A 17,591-nucleotide genomic window follows, 5' to 3' on the forward strand; every position below is an offset into this window, starting at 1 on the left:
GTCTTGGAGTACTTCAAGATTCACACCTCTCCCTTGTTTCTCAGGTTGAGGCAGTGGCCAGGGGTGCTTTCAGTCAGCTGATACACCAGCTGCACCCGTTTCTCGAGATCAATGACCTCAAAACAGTGGTACATTTGTTGGTAACTTCCAGACTTCTGTAATGCTCTCTATGTCGAGCTGCCTTTGTAGGTAGTCAACTTCAGTTGGTTCAGAATGTGGTGGTCAGGCTGGTCTCTGGGTCATCTCAGCGAGACCACATTATACCTCTGCTGATGGAGTTACACTGGCTGCCTATAGGTTTCCAGGCAAAATACAAAGTGCTAGTTATAACTTATAAAGCCCTAAACGGCTTAGGCCCTGGGTATTTGAGAGAACGTCTTCTTTATTATGAGCCCCACCGTCCATTGTGGTCGTCTGTGGAGGTCCGCCTCCAGTTGCCACCAGTTCATCTGGTGGCCACACGGAGACGGTTCTTCTTGGTTGCTGCCCCAGGACTATGGAATGTGCTCCATAGTGAGATACGATCCTCCCCATCTCTGACAATTTTTAAAAAATATTTAAAAACCCATCTTTTTACTCAGGCTTTTTCAGCTCCTTTATCATTTATAGGTTTTAATTCTGTGATTGTTTTTTAAATTGTTCATTTTTATTTGTTTTCATCTGTTTTTATATGTGTTTTTAACTGTTTTATATCATTGTGAACCACCCAGAGACGCGGGTTTGGGGCGGTATACAAGTGTGATAAAATAAAATAAAATAAAACAATACTAGCCCCCTCACAACCCTAGACAACTCAAATACTCGGTACCTAAGTTTTTATTCAATTCAGTTTCTTCAGAGTAATTTTCATACTAAACTCATTTCATTGCTTCCTTTGTAGTCTGTCCTTATGCATTTTGTATCCCTGCCATGATCTGCTCAGACATTGCAGGCTAGCAACCCTGGGTAATTTTTAGTGGCCCCTGAGAACTCAGTAAGGACATCAGGTATCCTGGAAACTAAATGTTGCAGGGCCTCTTGTGCTTGGGATGCTGCTCAGCATGTTAATGGCTGTTCCAATGCCTAGAAGATTGAGTCCTAATTTCCAGAGTGCCTGATGTTCCTGTTGAGTACTCAAGGTGCCTTGGAAAGCTACATATCTTAGGACTGCTTGCTGACTTGCACAGACTCAGAACCACTGTTCCCTCTAAACTGTAGTTGTTCACTACAACTCGCAGCATTCCCAGATGCACTGGCCATTGGCTGTGGATGATGGGAGTTGTAGTCAACAACATCTGGGAATCCCTGTTAGAGGGAACACTGCTCACAACCTGTGCAGAATCAGAGAAAATGGTACTCCATTTGTAATGCAGTTGAGCAGCATGAACCAGAGAAATTTATATTCTGAACCAGGTAAACATGAAATTTTGTGACACTGCTAATCAAGATTCCTCTGCTTAGTCAGCCAATCTCAGGTGAGATCAGAACAGAACAAACAATGGCTTCAAGAGGGACAAGGCAAGTAGAAAGAACAGAGATAGAAAAGGAAAAAGCAGAAGTAAAAACAGCTCTACCTTTCTCTGACATCAGATCCTAGGGAAGCAGTGCATGTACTGAACTGGGAGCTGGAGTCGGTGATGGGCTGGATGTAGGCTAGCAAACTGAGGTTAAATCCAGACAAGATGGAGGTGCTGCTAGTCAGTAGAAAAGCCAACCGGGAAAGGGTATTTCAACCAGCTCTAGATGGGGTTAGACTCCCCTTGAAAGAGCAAGTGCACAACTTGGGCAGAGGTGCTCTTACCCCTGGACTTCAGGACAAAGTCCAGGCCCTCCACACCTCTGGGGGCCCCAAATCATCTTTAATCTGTCCTGGGTGGTGTGGTTTGTGCATTCTTACCTGTGTGTGAAAACATGATGCTTAACATGCAGCAGGGGGGCCTCCAAAGGTCTTTAGGTCCAGGCTCTAAAGCTATCTAGGTGCACCTCTGAGCTTGGGGATTTTTCTGGACCTGGCTCTGTTTTTGGATGCTCAGATGGAGGTGGTGGCCAGGGTTGCCTTTGCACAGCTTCGGCTAGTGAGCCAGCCACGTCCCTTTCTCAAGAAGGCAGATCTGGCCACAGTTACCCATGCCTTTGCCACACCATGGCCAGATTATTGCAATGTGCATTACATGGTGCTGCCCTCGAAGAATAGTCGGAAACTTAAGTTGGTGCAGAATGCAGCCGCCAGGGTTCTCTCTCGAACTGCTCACTAGGAGCATATTGCACCTATTTTGAAAGAGTTGCACTGGCTGCCAAATTGTTTCCAGTCCAATTCATGGTGTTGCTTATTACCGTTAAAGCCCTTAATGGTTTGAGCCCTGGATACCTGAAGGACCACCTGCTCCCAAGGATTTCTGCCCTCCCAACAAGGTCGTCAGGGGGCCCTTTGCTCCGTGTGCCAATGTTGAGAGAGGTTAAATTTAGGGATGTGCACGGAACTGGTTTGGAGGCCCTTTTATGGACCTCTGAACTGGTTTGAATGTCCAGCGTTTCCACCGGTTCAAAGGTAGGGTGGATACCTTTAAGGCTCTCCCCCCCTACGGCCACGTTTTCCCTGCCAACGCTGTCATTAAAATTGGTCCCGTGGGGTGGCAGCGTACCTCCTTGCCGTCCCTGTGCATCTTGGACTGGAAGTGGCCAGAAATGTCCACTTTGCATGTACATGCCAGACACTTCTGTCCACTTCCGGTCCGCAATGTACCGTGGCGGCAAAGAGGTATGCTGCTGCTCTGCAGGACCGATTTTAATGACAGCACTGATGGGGAAAACGTGGCTGAGGTGGGGCTAAGAACACTCTCCCTGTTCTGAAAGACATCCCCCCTTCAAACCAGGGGCCCCCAGGCTAAACCACTAGCTAAATTGCCATGCCTGCGGGACAGGGCCCTTCTCTCTTGTTGCCCTCAGGTTCTGGAATGCTCTCCCAGTGAATGTCTGCTTTTTGACATCTGTGGCTGCTTTTAAAAAACAACCAAAGACCTTTTTATTTGTTAAGGATTTTACCCCCTAGGGAAACTTGGTCTCTCAGGTTTCCTGTTTCTATGTGTGTGTGTGTGTGTGTGTGTGATGGTTTTTACTGTTTAACTGATTTTATGGTTTTAAATGTGATTTTTATGGAGTTTTATTGTATTTTAATTTTTGTAAACTGCCTTGGGATTTCTTATGAAAGGCTGTGTAAAAATTGAACAATCAGTCAATCAATGCATTCAGTCAGGACTGAGGAATTATGAAGCTAGAGTCTCTTTGTACTAATCTTTTAACTTTTTAGTTGGTGTTTTTATGGATATTTTTATCTGGTTTTTATATGTGTTAACTGTTAAATTCTTGGTTTGTTTTATGCTGTAAACCTCCTAGAGACTTCAGTAGTGGGTGGTATACAAATTCATCAAATAAATAAATAAACAAACAAACAGTTCTTTGCTAATGTAATTGTAATTACATTGTAATTACATCATAATTGTAATATGATTACAAATGACAAATTTTTATCTTGGAAGAAGGTTGGGATTTTTTTTTTAACAGTAGGACAGTGTTACTCACGATAATATTATCTTGTGTTTTGTGTAAGACATTAAAATCTTAGATCTTCCAACACATGATAAATATTTATATGAATAAGTATTTATATTTTATAAATATATATAAAATATTTTATATTTTACATATGTTTTAATGTAAACTGCCCTGAGCCATTTTGGAAGGGCAGTATAGAAATTGAATAAATAAATAATATGATCAGTATTTAGCACCATTATATGGATGTAGAGAAGCTAGATTTCAAAGATGCATATCCTTGATACAATCCACATAACTAAAGGCAAGACCAAGAGTTTCATATATAAAGCATTATATCCAGGTATATGTTGGAAATTTATTTTTCAGGTGCTAAATACATAAATTAGAGTGTAACTGTAGAACTAGACTGTGAATGGATATACTTTTCCACAATAGACTATTGCCCATATCCCATTTTTACTTGCTTGTAGTACAAAGCAAGTCTCATTTGTCCAGGTTTGTGTAGATTAATCTCTTTGCTTTATGTTTCAGGAGTCTCATAAGAGTTGAGGAATTGTGTCTCCAATTGGACCCTGGGATGAGATCTTTTTTGACAGTTCCCTGTTCATTTAATTCTTCATGGGTCTGCAAATCCCGAATAGGTGAATTAATTCCTTGTGATCATTTGTATGTTTTTATGTTCAGCAATGTTCTAGAGTTTGTAGAAAGGATCCCGAGGTTTTTCCAAGCCTCAGTAGTTATTCTTTTTCTACTGCTGACAATGCCTGCAATGGGCCACCTTGTGATTTTTTAGTAGTTGCATAACTTTGGACAGTTTGTATTAAAGATATAATTGCTTTTGCTTGTTAAGTGCGGAAGATTTGTCACCCTCCACAGAATAGAACTCAACCAAGTTATAGTGCTGTAAGATACTTTCTTAGCAAGGATATAACAAAAAAAAGAAGATGAAAAATGATAAGTACAATTGATGTGGGGCACCATGAGTGACCTATGAACAGGATGTAGTGACAGCCACCAACCTGAATGGCTTTCAGAGGGATTTAGACAAATTCATGGAAGACAGGTCTATCAATGGTTACTTGTCTGATGGCTATAGGCCACCTCCAGCCTGAGAGACAGAATGCCTCTGAATACTAGTTGCAGGGGAAGCAACAGCAGGAGAGAGGGCATGTTTTCATCTCTTGCCTGTGGATGTGCTGGGGGCTTCTGGTGGTCCACTCTCTGAAACAAGATGCTGGATTAGATGGGCCTTGGACCTGATCCGGCAGGGCTTTTCTTATGACCTTTTTGTCAGTTTGGGATACCATTGAAAGCCCCATATAAGAGCAGGATGTACATATAATAACATTTAAAACACACACTTCTGCAAGCTTATCTCCCAATTAGCTGTGTTTGCAATCATGCAGTGGAGACCTTAAGCATTGACTTAAAGACCATGTTCTGTTATGTGATCTGAGCTTAGTATCTCCCCCCACCCCACTTTTTTCACAGCTTCCATGCCAGTTGATGGTAGAAAGAAGTGGTGGTTATCATTGACTACATCCTTTTTAGGATCCAGCGCTGTATTAATTGTGACTGTGCTTCTTACACTGAAGTTTGGAGTTTGGGTTCCAGAAGCAGCAAATGAAGTGAAACCACAATCACTTTAGTCAGTTTTCAGGAGCATGCGTTCTTTGGACACAGAATCCTTCACGTGAAGGAAGAGCAAAAGCTAGTGAATATTATTGGTAAGATAAGAGTTACACTGAGCTCTTGCTGCCTTATTTTTAAACGTTGAGGGCTGGGGAGGTGGGTGAGCAGGTTTTGAAGCACAAAAGAGCATGTTAATAGCAAAGGTTGAAAAAAAAGAAGCTGATATAATTAGTTCAGTGTCTTCACAGAATTTAAGAAGTGTTTAGGACTATTAAGAAAGTAGCATAATCTTAAGTAAAACTGCAGTGATTCAGAAACAATGCCTGTCTACTTCTAACACGAAGTTTTGCAAAACATAAACACATCTAAGACTGAAGACTTGTTTAATATAGACCCTTGTCCTGTTTTGAAGTCATCAAGTAATCTCTCTCTGTTGTCTTTATTTTATTTTATTTTTTGCTGTTAAATGATTAAATAAACTTGGAAGCTGGAAATATGCTTGTATTCTGTAGTAGATCATTTGTAAATAAAGAATCCTCATAAGTTGAAAACTTTTAATAAAACTTCTATTTATCTAATTTTATTTGATACCCCACTGTCTCCATAACCTCATTAGAGAATTCTAAATATATTACATCCTTTGTTTTCCAAACTCTAAAGACTTTCTAAAGACTTTGAGATAATCTCAGGTTGTTTGGGAAAATATTCTTATGCTATTCTGCATTAACAGTTTATTTTATTTTATTTTTACATTTATATCTTGCTTTTTCCTCCAAGGAGCTCAGAGAATTTACATGTTTACAACATGTTTATGTTTATCCTCACAGCAACCCTGTGAGGTAGGTTAGGCTGAGATATATATGATGGCCCAAAGACTCAGTGCGTTTCGTGGTTGAATGGGGATTTGAACTCAGGTCTTCCTGGTCCTAGTCCAACACTAAAAGAGAAAGCTATTTCAAACAGTCTTATAATTTTGTGAGGTAATTATATTGGTATTCAGGAGAGAGATGAATTTGGAGAGTTTGTTCTTGCCTTTATACATTACTTTCTAAAAAGAATATACATATACATGTTTTGGGGGAGATGCCATGTCTTGAGAGGAGGCTGGTAAAAATCTAAATAAATGAAATATATAAAATGTATACATATGTGTATAGATAGATGGTGTGGGGAGAGAGAGAGAGAGAGATAGTGTGTGTATTTTATATCAGTGCTCAAGAGGATTCCTTGGATAGTGTACACAGAGGCGTATCTAGGGAAAAAAGTGCCTAGGGCAAGCACTGAAATTGCACCCCCTGTCCAATCATCTGACACCAATCTGATTCTCTGTACATAGTGCCAAACTGAATATGTGTACAGTGACTTATATTATATTAATTTTTTTAAAAAAAATTAATTTTAAAAAATTACCTGTAACCCCTTTGGGGGGCTTCCTAAAGGCTGTGGGGGGGTGTCTGCAAAGGTTTCCCCTCCCCTCTCTGGCCTCTAGGGCCTTGCAGGGACCATTTCAGCATGTGCGGTGGCCATTTTTTTAAAAAAATATATTTTTTTAAAAAATGGCCACTGAAAACAAAATGGCAACTGCGCATGCTCAAATGGCCTCTGCGAGGCCTGGCATGGCCCAAGGCCTCACAGAGGCCATTTGAGCATGCGCGGTGGCCATTTTGTTTTCAGCAGCCATTTTAATTTTTAAAAAATTTTTTTAGAAAAATGGTGCCCCCTTCAAGTGGTGCCCGGGGCACGTGCCCTGCCTGCCCTACCCCTAGATATGCCCCTGGGTGTACATCTGGTTCCTTTAATCACAGTTCTGATATTTTGTGCCTGTTGATCAAGTTATAGAACAAAGGGAAGCTTAATATCCAGTCAATATAATACAACTTGGTAGGCATGTCTGGCTTTTTATCTGAGAACTTTATCCATTCATATCCAAAATACTAAGTTTCGATAATTTAAACCAACACATAAAAATGACTTCTAAAGTATGACTAGTATTACATTACAGTCAAAAGATAACCACATAGACACAACAGAAAAAAACATCCAGATCTCTCTCCACAAGCTGGACTTGTGGTAGCAAGCATAATTTGTCCCCTTAGCTAAGCAGGGTCTGCCCTGGTTACATATGAATGGGAAATGATGTGTGAGCACTGTAAGATATTCCCCGTAGGGGATGGAGCTGCTCTGAGAAGAGCAGAAGGTTCCAAGTTCCCTCCCTGGCATCTCCAAGATAGGGCTGAGAAAGATTCCTGCCTGCAACCTTGGAGAAGCCACTGACCGTCTGTATAGACAATACTGAGCTAGATGGACCTATGGTCTGACTCAGTATATGGCAACTTCCTATGTTCCTATGTCAGTGAAATAATGTTTTTATTAGGACCAATCAAAAATCACAAAGCAATGAAATAGCTTTTGAGTTTGCAGAACTTTTTCTTAGAAAAGGACCACTTTTCAGTGGTAGAACATGTTCTTCGGCATGGTCTCTGTCCGTCACATGTGGGCTCTGCGTCTGCGCAGCAGCAGCCATCAGAAAACTCTCCATCCTCTCGGATTTTTGGTGGTAGCTCCACCCCTTCCAGCCTCACTCTAGTTTCCCCTCAGATCAGAACTAGCAGCTACTTCGGTGCTTTCTGTCTTCTCAGCGTTAAGACTATTTATTGCTCTGCTCTTCACTATATTTGAATCCTGTAGTTGTTAATTTGTTTATTCCTTCCTTGCTCTCAGTTACTTCCCCCACTTTTACCATTTGTGCTTTGTTTTTTGCTTGCCTTGCCTCCCCTTTTCACCCATTTCTCCCCTCCACCTTTTGCTTTGGGCGGACAATTTCTACTTCACAATTTTTTCATAGGAGGAGGGTACATTCCCTCCCTTCCTCCGTTTGTTCCTCTGCAAGAGCTTCTCTCCTGTTTATGGTATGCTCAATTTTTTCTAGTGCATAATTTTTTATTCTGAAGAGGGATTCGGCCCCACCCATGGTTCCCCGGCACGGTCTCCCCTGTATGGCCGGCAAAACAATTTTTAAACTCAGTGCCATGCTAACATCCCCTTCTCTGATGGCCATTCCTGGTGCCTTCTGTGTCTTTGGAAATTGCATAAAGTGGACACTTGCCCTCAGTGCCTTAAGTTCACCAAACAGGCTCTTAAGAATAGGGCTATCCACTTGCGTTCTTTGCTGTGGGAGAGGGCTCTCATCCCCAGGATGGCGTCAGTACCAGGTACCTCTGTTGACGTCTGCCCAATTACTTTGGCTCTGCCCAGTTCTGGGGATCCTGGGCTAGAATCTGGAGTCTTGGGCTCTTCTGTACCATTGCGGACATTAGAACCAACCAACCTGATTCCGGACGCTGCACCTTTGGTACCAATTAATAAGGGAGCTGGCATACAATGCAAACTCTCTCCACCCAACTAGCTCAATCACTTCACAGTGAAGGTGCATATTTGGCAAAACAACAGTTGCACTTGTTTAGGTATCACACAGACTGTGCATTGAGATCTATGGTGTCTTCTGCGGCCCTTTGTAGACACGCCTGGTTGAGATCTTCAGGACTAACACCAGAGGTGAAGTCCAGGATAGAAAGCCTTCCCTTTGATGGGGAAGCATTGTTTGATCAGACCACGGACAAGACCATGTCAAAAGTACAAAAGCTCTGGAACACAGCCAAGTCCATGAGTCTCCTTGACCAAATCTTATCGTCAATTCAAGTGGCCAAGACAATCTAGTTCCCAGGCCTCATCCTACTCTCAGCAATCGGATTCTTCCTTTTGCAACAACAGACGGGTCTTACAAGAAACCTTTTCAGCATTTTCAGTCCCCAAAACAACACCAACCGAGGACCAAGTTGAGCACTTACACGAAACGTGCCTGATAGGGATATGAAAATCAATTAGGGTACAAAATGATTTGTACCCAAATCTGGCTGATCTGGCTAATTTGTAGACAGAACAAATCACCCCTGTGCTCAATTGTCTAGATCCGGGTACAAATCAAATTACCCCAGATTTGGACCCGAAAAATTCGGACCTGCATTTTGTGGCCAAAGTGGGTTGGGTGGTAGTGCCCAATGGGTGCATGGAAGCTACCACCCAAATTTCAAAGAAATTGGGCAAAGGGGTGATTTTAAAAATTCTTCTGAAGTTGGTGCATCTTTAAGCTTTTCCCTGTAGGGAATAATAGAGATTTCATCAGCTTTAGTTATAACTCCCCAGTGGGGCACTGGTGGCCCAGAGCGAGTGGTAGTGCCCAATGGGTACAAGGAAGCTACCACCCAGATTTCAAAGAAATTGGTCAAAGGGATGTTTTTTTTAAAAAAATTTTTAAGTTGGCATGTCTTTGTGGCAGATTTGGGGCAGAAAAGGGGGTTTGCGGGCAGAAGAGTGGGTCAGGTGGTAGTGCCCGAATGGGTGCCTGCTACCACCCAGATTTCAAATAAATAGGTGAAAGGGGTGATTTTTAATTTTTTTCTGAAGTTTGCACATCTTTAAGCTTTCCCCCTATAGAGAATAATGGAGAATTTCAGCAGCCCCATAACTCCACTTGGGGGGCACCAGGGTGGCTCAGAGCGGGTTGTGGTGTAGTGCACATAGGGTGCCAACCACCCTCAAAACGATAAGCCCATGCGGCACTGGATTTTGTTGTATTCAATTTCTGAGGTGTTAGAAGAACACCTCAGAAATAGATACCAGAGCTCTCCTGGGAAAGGACGCTATAGAACCGGTCTCTCACGGCTGCGCACCCGGCTGCTTCTCCCCTTTCTTCATCGTTCACAAACACAATGGAAGGCCTTTGTTCAGGTCCTCGATCTCAAGGACCTGAACACTCATCTGAACTACAAGCAGTTCCAAATGTTGACAGTAAGGACATCCTCACCTTACTGCAAAATAATATGTGGTATATCACCATAGACCTTCGGGATGGCTACTACCATCCACAGCACAGAAAATTCCTCCGTTTCAGAGTTGACTCCCTGGAGTATCATTGCAAAGGACTACCCTTTGGCCTCCCAGCTGTCCCCCAAGTATTCACCAAAACTATGGTTGCAGTGATGGGATTCCTCCAGGAGCAGGATATCCAGGTCCTACCGTATCTCAATGACTGGCTCTTGAACGCGGATTCCAGGGACTCCCTACTGGACAACCTGCGAGTCACTCTCCAGTTGCTGAACAACCTAGGCCTTCAGATCAATCTCAAAAAGTCCAGTTTGACTCCCACCAGGTCCATCCGTTTCACTGGCATTCAATTTGACTCCCTGCAAGGCCTCGCGTACCTACCCTCAGACAGGATACAGAACATCTCAGCATGGGCCTTCCTGATGGCACACAGCAGTACTCAATCGGCCAAGTGCATTCAAAGATGTTAGGTCTGATGGCATCTGCCACTTCGGTGCTTCCCAATGCCAGACTCCATATGCAACGTCTCCAATGTTGGTTTTTAGACTACTTCAACAACCATTGGGACAATCGGGTGAGAAGGCTCCACCTTTCCTGGGCAGTTCGTGGATCTCTGGTATGGTGGTCTGCCCATGGAAAACTTTGAGAAGGTATGTCTTACAGCCTGTCCAAACCAGAATGCGTAGTTAAAACAGACGCTTCAGAACTGGGATGGGGCGCCCACTGTGCATCGGCTACAATTTGAGGACACTGGAATGATGAAGAGGCCTGCCACCACATAAATTATTTAGAGTTACTGGCGGTCTTCAAGGCTTTTAGTGGTTTCCAGTGTTTTCTCAGGAACCATTCCATCCAAATCTGGACGGACAATATGACTTCAAAGTCCTAGAGCTGGCAATCCGGGAGATTGTGGCCGCGTCCAGAAAGCCTGCCCCAAGAAAATTGCACTGCCTTAAGTGGACTCGTTTTGTCACTAGGATGCAGTCTTTACACGTGGATCCAGAGAAACGAATGCTCTCTAACATTTTGTCTTATTTTCAGAAGCTAAAGTCTTCTGGCCTTAAGCTATCCTCTGTTAGGGTGCACTTGGCTGCCATAAAGTGCTACCTCTCCAATTTTGGACACTCCTCCTGGTTTGCCAATCCAACGGTGAAAGCTTTCTGAGAGGTTTGAAGTTAAGGTATCTGGATGTTCCAGGGATCGCCCCTTCCTGGGATCTCCCCCTGGTATTGTCCCAACTGATGGGGAAACCCTTCTAGCCCATGGCATCCTGTGATCTCAGGCTCCTCACATGGAAGACAGTACTCTTGGTGGCACTTACCTTGGCGAGTAGGGTGAGTGAACTCTGCGCAATTCGGGCTGATCTGCCTTTTCTCTTGTTTCACAAGGTCAAGGTCCAGCTATGCCCTGATAATTGGGTTTCCCCCGAAAATAGTCTCTTCTTTCCACCATAACCAAACCGTCTCCCTGCCGCTGTTCTTTTAAAAACCCCTCCACAGAATCTGAACGAAAGCTCCATTCGCTGGATGTCCAGAGGGACTTGATCTTCTACATCCTAAGGTCCAAGGACCTTTGGAAGGGACTGTATCTCTTTATCTCTTATGCTGAGCACAACCAAAGCACTCAACCTTCCATGCAAACCTTGTCCAGATGGATTGTGGATACCATCAAGTTGACTTACCTACTCACTAAGAAACCATTGCCTGGCCCTATCAGGGCCCACTCTACAAGGGCTATAGCAACCTCGACTGCCTTTGATGTCTGTTTACCTCTGGAATCAATATGCCATGCAGCCACTTGGGCTTCTCCGCACATGTTTGTAACTCATTACACCCTGGATGTCTGGTCCCGACAAGAAGTTTGGTCAGGTGGTACTCCTCTCCATCTTCTAGTGACTGCTACCCATGTCCTTTTCCAGGTAAACTTGTGATGTGCCCACGTGTGATGAACAACAGGTTGCTCACCTGTAACTGAAGAACAACAGGTTGCTCACCTGTAACTGAGGTTCATCTAGTGGTCATCTGTCTGTTCACATGCCCGCCCATCCAACCCCGCCAAAGTCTTGTTTTCTTGCTCTTCTGTAAATCAAATCAGCAAATCAGCAGACTCCAGGACTGATCTGAGGTGGAACAAAAGTGAGGCTAGAAGTGGCGGAGCTACCGCCAAAACTCTGAGAGGCTTGAGAGTTTTCCAGTGTCTGCTGCTTCATGGCCGCAGAGCCCATGTGTGATGGACAGATGACCACTAGAAAAACCTGTTACAGGTAAGCACCCTGTTGTTCTTTAAATGTATAAAATCCTATTCAGTCCCTAGTATGTCAGGGCTGGAAAGGCTTTTGTCTAATGCCTCAGAGAGCTGCTGCCAGTCAGAGTAGACAAACAGAACAGATGTCAGGCTGTCTTCGGGTCCTGTGGCTAGGCTGGGCACTGGGACCCTCCCCTCCACCATCTCAAATGGAAAGACCAAGGCAAAATGTGGGGGCTTCGTTTCAAAAGGCAGCATAATATATTGAGACTGTACAAAGTATTTACGGCTTATGTGGTGTGGAAGTTAAGATGGGCCCCTGAACTTGCAATCTCCATGCTTTTTAGAGCACGATGGAAACTGGAAGCATCTTAACTCTCAAATTGAAGGTTTTTGGCTTACTGAATATGTTCAAGTGCTCAGTATTAAAAAGGGAGAGAAGGAAAACACATGATTTGTAGAGAGGGTAGTCTACTAGTCAGATAGTAATTTAGAAGGCTCTTTGCAGACTAAAAAGATTAGATTTTGCCAAGTGCAGGTATAATGTAAGTGCTTTATAAATGTTTGTTTATGATGATGACGATGATGTCACAGAACTGCATTTATTCAATCTGAAGAATTATCTTATCAGTGCCCTCCATTTAGTCAGGATAGGAACATAGGAAGCTGCCTTATACTGAGTCAGGCCATTGGTCCATCTAGCTCAGCACTGACTGGCAGGGTTTCAGGAAGGTTCTTTCCTAGCCCTACCTGGAGATGCCAGAGACTGTATCTGGGACTATGCATGCAAATCAGATGCTCTACCACTGAACTTCAGCCTCATACAAAGCATAGAAGGTAGTTTGGAAAAAATATATACCAATGAAACTTGGGAGAATAAACAGTAAAAATGGGTTTTAAACAGACTAGAGGGAGAGAGATGGGTAAAATGAATCAATTAGTTTTGTTTGGGGTTTTTTATCAGTGTACCTGGGCTAATTTTTCCAATTGTTTGTCAAGCATCCAGTGGGCAATTTGGATTCCATTTTGGAGTCTGGATTTCCCACCAGCAAGCAAATCAGATCAGAATGTTTGATAGTGCTCATTCTAAGACATTGCCAGAAGGATTTCAGGTTTTTCAAAGACCTTTTGGGGTGGGCGGGCGTGGAGTGTGGGGGCGATCATTGATTCTAAATGCATCAAGGGCATAAAGACCTGGCCATTTTATAATTCTGACTAAAGCTGCTTTTGTACAAAACCTTTAGTAGTCACAAACTTCCAAAGTTTCGAGTTTTTCTTTCTGGTAATTTACCTGTAGAAAAATTAGGCCCTTTGGTTGCAAAGCTGACTGTACCTTTCCCTGCTGTTTTGCTACCTCCAGCTGCCCTTCTGCTTCCTTCTGATTTAATTCCTACAGCGGAGGCTACAACAAAGGGGTGTGTGTGTGTGTGTACAGAGAGGCCATTCACACAACCTACCTGGCGGAGGGAAGGCTTCCCAAACCTTGCCTTCCCCCCAGACGATCATTGTTTTGTTGGTGGGAGCGTGCACCCATACAATCAGCATTGCTCCATGTAGTGTGACGCCGGGCAGATTGATCTGAGGCCTGTACTTGTCCCAGCCTCTGCTCTAGATGCCCGTCTCTGTGTGCGGCTGGGATGGAAGCAGCCCATGCTTGCACACGATCAAGTCACCAGGGATAAGGGAGTCCTTGTTCACTTAACCTCAGCTAACAGCGGGGTAATAGCAAGGCTAGGCGGCGCTGCCTTGCTGGGATTGGATCTGATCCCAGCGGTTCTCATGCACAGCCTAACCCGGGCTGTGCGTCCCTAGCCCAGGTTAGGCTGCACATGAGGACAGCCTCAGAGAGAGAGTTACAACACAAAATACAGTAAAGTGTTCTGTCAAGTTGATTTCGACTCCTTGCGCCCACAGAAGCCTGTGGTTTTCTTTGGTAGAATACAGGAGGGTTTACCATTGCCGTCTCCCGCGCAGTATGAGATGATACTTTTTAGCATCTTCCTATATCACTGCTGCCCAATATAGGTGATTCCCATAATCTGGGAAACATATCAGCGGGGATTCAAACCGGCAGCCTTCTGCTTGTTAGTCAAGCATTTCCCCGCTGCGCCACTTAAGGTGACTGTATTACAAAATATACTCCACACTATATTTTCAATGCTGACAATATATGATTTGGTAACTGGATAATAAGTATTCCAGTAGTCAAGAACTTTTTTCTTATAATTAATCTACTGGGCAATATTCAGACTAAGTCCCATTGAAATTAATGGAACCTAAGTCACCTTAATTGGTGCAGCAGTGGTAAACCCCTCCTTTATTCTACCAAATAAAACTACAGGGCTCTGTGGGCCCCAGGAGTCGAAATTGATTTGATAGCACACTTTACCTTTACGTTAGTTGTGACTAATTTATTTATTTATTACATTCCTTTACACTTGTCTGATTTCAATGGTGCCTAGTTATGATGATCTAGTATGGATTATGCCCACTATCCATGTTCATACCTATTTTGTGATTATTTGCTTCTTGGTCTGTAAAATATGTTACACTTTGTACATCTATTTCCTTCGGTCTAGTCCAATCCAAAATATCTATTGTCTAGCTTGTATATTTTCAGAGTCCAACAAATTCATCCAGAGTCTTTATCTTGCCTTCTAAAATAACAATCCTATGCACACATTCTGAGTACAACCTGTTGAGCTTAGTGGGTCATAGGAGTAAATATGCATATATGACAACAGGGTGTCATATCATTGGTTTCAATGGGAAAGAATTCAATACACATTTTAACCTCCTTTGATTCAAGTCCTTATTTTAGCTGGATCATGCCCAATTTCTCACTTTGAGTACTGATTGGGTAGAATCAGCCTGAGCAGGAGTATTAAATGAAGAAGCACTATGGCAGCAATCAGTATATTTAACATTGTGATCAACACAGAGACAGGTAGCAGATGTTTCTCTCATGTGTCATATGGTTTTATATCCATTAGAGGGCACCAAATATTTCTAGAAAAAGTCTTCCTAATTATCACTAGTTTTAAAATAGTTTGGGATGCAGATCCGCAAACTTTGTTCTCTTTAGCAATATTTTCAGCATGCAAAATAATTTATAGTGGCCAACATCCTAACACTGTCTTTGCACAATAATGTTGCGCTACTGCGAGAGCATTGTGCTAACTAGTTGTGCTTCCTAGCTGAAGCTTGCATTGTAGACTAGAGTTGCTGTAGTACAAACATGTTTATGCTTGTGAAACAAGGTCCACAGTCTGTGGCATGCACCATGTTTTTCAAGAAAACTTTGTGCAAGTGAGCAATTCCAAAAAACCATGTGATTTAGCACAACACAGACAATCTTCTTGCACTAGGGCAACTTTATTTGTTGTGGAACTTTATTGTGCAGGCTCAGTGTTAGGATTATTAGCCAATATTTAGCACCTCACGACGTGTGAGTTTGGTTACCATTATTCCTATTTTGTAGATGGGTAGCTGAGGTTGATGGAAACTGACTTTCAATATGTACATGGCCAAGCAGGCATATGAACTTTGATTTCCAAGGCCACTGTGCTAATCACTGGATCACTATGGTTCTCATTGTATTAGTGATTTTCAAAGATTATTTTATACTAAAGATGAAGACTGATATTCTGTGCAAACCTACCTGACCCAAACTTGCCTAACCAAGACCCATTAAACACAGTGGAACTCGTATACTGGCAAACATGCATAGGATGGACTGCAAGGCCAGCACTGTAGCCCATCCGTAGACTGTAGCTCTGTCCAGGCCAGTCCTGGGTCAGATCTAAATCAATATTTTACCAAACAAAAAACGTTAAGAATCTGAACTGTGATATGTAAAAATAAACCAACAGATATGATAATGTAACGAACAAAAAAACAAAAAACTAAACATATAAATACAAATTATATTCAAAGTGAAACAAACATGTCTATAATATGAATATTATTATACTAGTAAATAAGACATAACATTCAACCAACATTAGAAATATGAACATAGAACAATAGAACAGTATAATATTTCCAAAGTGTATAAACACAAGTTTTCTGGGAATGTTTGCTGTTTTGATTGACTTTTTCAAATGCTCATAAAACTTCAAATTGTTCTTCATAAAAAAAAAGTCGTCTTTATATTTCTGTGCTGAATAATGGATCAGACACAGAGCAGACACAGCTGAGAAGGTGAGGAAGCCTTTCTAAACATCTAGCCTTTTCCCTTTCAAACAAACTAACAGGAAGAGGGGAGTTTTGCAGGGGCTGTTTCTCTTTAAGGGGTAGGTCTTAGTCTCTCTATCTCTGTGTGTGATACTTGTTAGGGTTACTTGTTAGGGTTAAGATATCACAGGGCTAGGAGTTCTTAGGGTTACCTAAAGGCAGTGTTTACTCAGTGGTGGGGGTGGAGTCAGCTAGGGCTGGGAGAGGCCCACATTCCTTTCCTGTGACTCACATCCTGTGTGACAGTTGGAAGGCTACTCTTCATATGAGGTGAAGGCCTGAGAGCATAGTGAACAGGGATAGCAAACAGGACATAGGAGTTTTGCAGGAGTTTAGCGGGAAGTGTGCGGGGGAGCCTGGATCAAGCCCCTGCAATCACAAGGATCACAAGGAGCCTGGTGGAGAAGAGAACGTAAGTATATATCCCTCCCTCGTATCCCTCATATTCTTGGGAAAGGCTGTTTGGACAGTTAAATAGTTGACCATTACAGCTGAGACCTATCCTAATAAACTATTTAATAAATGGACAAGAAGCTCTCTAAATACTGTAAACAGCCAAGCAAAACAGTATGAAGATAGAAGGTCAGCAGGGGAAGGGGCACTTCCCAGTGTATTGCACAGAGTGCCACATGTACAACTATTTGCCCCATGGGCAGAAGTCGTGGGTGTGTGCTCGGTGCAAGGAGCTCCTGGCTCTCAGGGAACAAATCCGTTCCCTCGAGACCAAGGTGGCGGATCTGGAGAAGGTCAGAGAGACAGAGAGGCATGTGGACGAGACCTTCAGGGATGTGATAGAGGCATCCCACTCCAGGGCTGGTAGCTCCTCTGCTGTCAGGGAGAATAAAGGTCTTGGGCAAGGAGGACATCAGTCTGAGGAAGAGGGAAATGCTCCTTTAGAAGGGACCCCTTCCGTTGATGATGAGCCCATATCCTCTCGCACAGGGGATACTCCTCTGGGGGGTGGGAGCCTCCTTGTAGTGGGTGATTCGATCATTAGAGGGATAGAAAGATGGGTTTGTGACCCGCGTGTTGACCGCACGGTGACTTGCCTGCCTGGTGCG

The 17,591-nt window shown here is 43.1% G+C and overlaps 2 protein-coding genes across 9 annotated transcripts in view; both read left to right on the forward strand.

The window, feature by feature from the left end:
• Nucleotides 1-5,749, forward strand: part of LOC128345453 (uncharacterized) — a 244,597-nt gene extending 238,848 nt beyond the window's left edge. For all 8 annotated transcript variants that reach the window (XM_053297393.1, XM_053297396.1, XM_053297395.1 and 5 more), the window contains 2 exons: nucleotides 4,066-4,175; nucleotides 5,026-5,749. In XM_053297393.1, coding sequence (XP_053153368.1) covers nucleotides 4,066-4,175; nucleotides 5,026-5,183 — 268 coding nt within the window. In that variant the 3' untranslated portion in view covers nucleotides 5,184-5,749. The remainder of the gene's footprint in view (nucleotides 1-4,065; nucleotides 4,176-5,025) is intronic.
• An 11,042-nt stretch (nucleotides 5,750-16,791) lies between these two features.
• The window catches only part of STK32A (serine/threonine kinase 32A), a 144,888-nt gene continuing 144,088 nt past the window's right edge, over nucleotides 16,792-17,591 (forward strand). The window contains exon 1 of the mRNA XM_053289118.1: nucleotides 16,792-16,942. The gene's annotated coding sequence lies outside the window, so the exon portion shown is untranslated. The remainder of the gene's footprint in view (nucleotides 16,943-17,591) is intronic.

Source organism: Hemicordylus capensis, chromosome 2 (assembly GCF_027244095.1).
Source record: "Hemicordylus capensis ecotype Gifberg chromosome 2, rHemCap1.1.pri, whole genome shotgun sequence".
NCBI lineage: Eukaryota > Metazoa > Chordata > Lepidosauria > Squamata > Cordylidae > Hemicordylus > Hemicordylus capensis.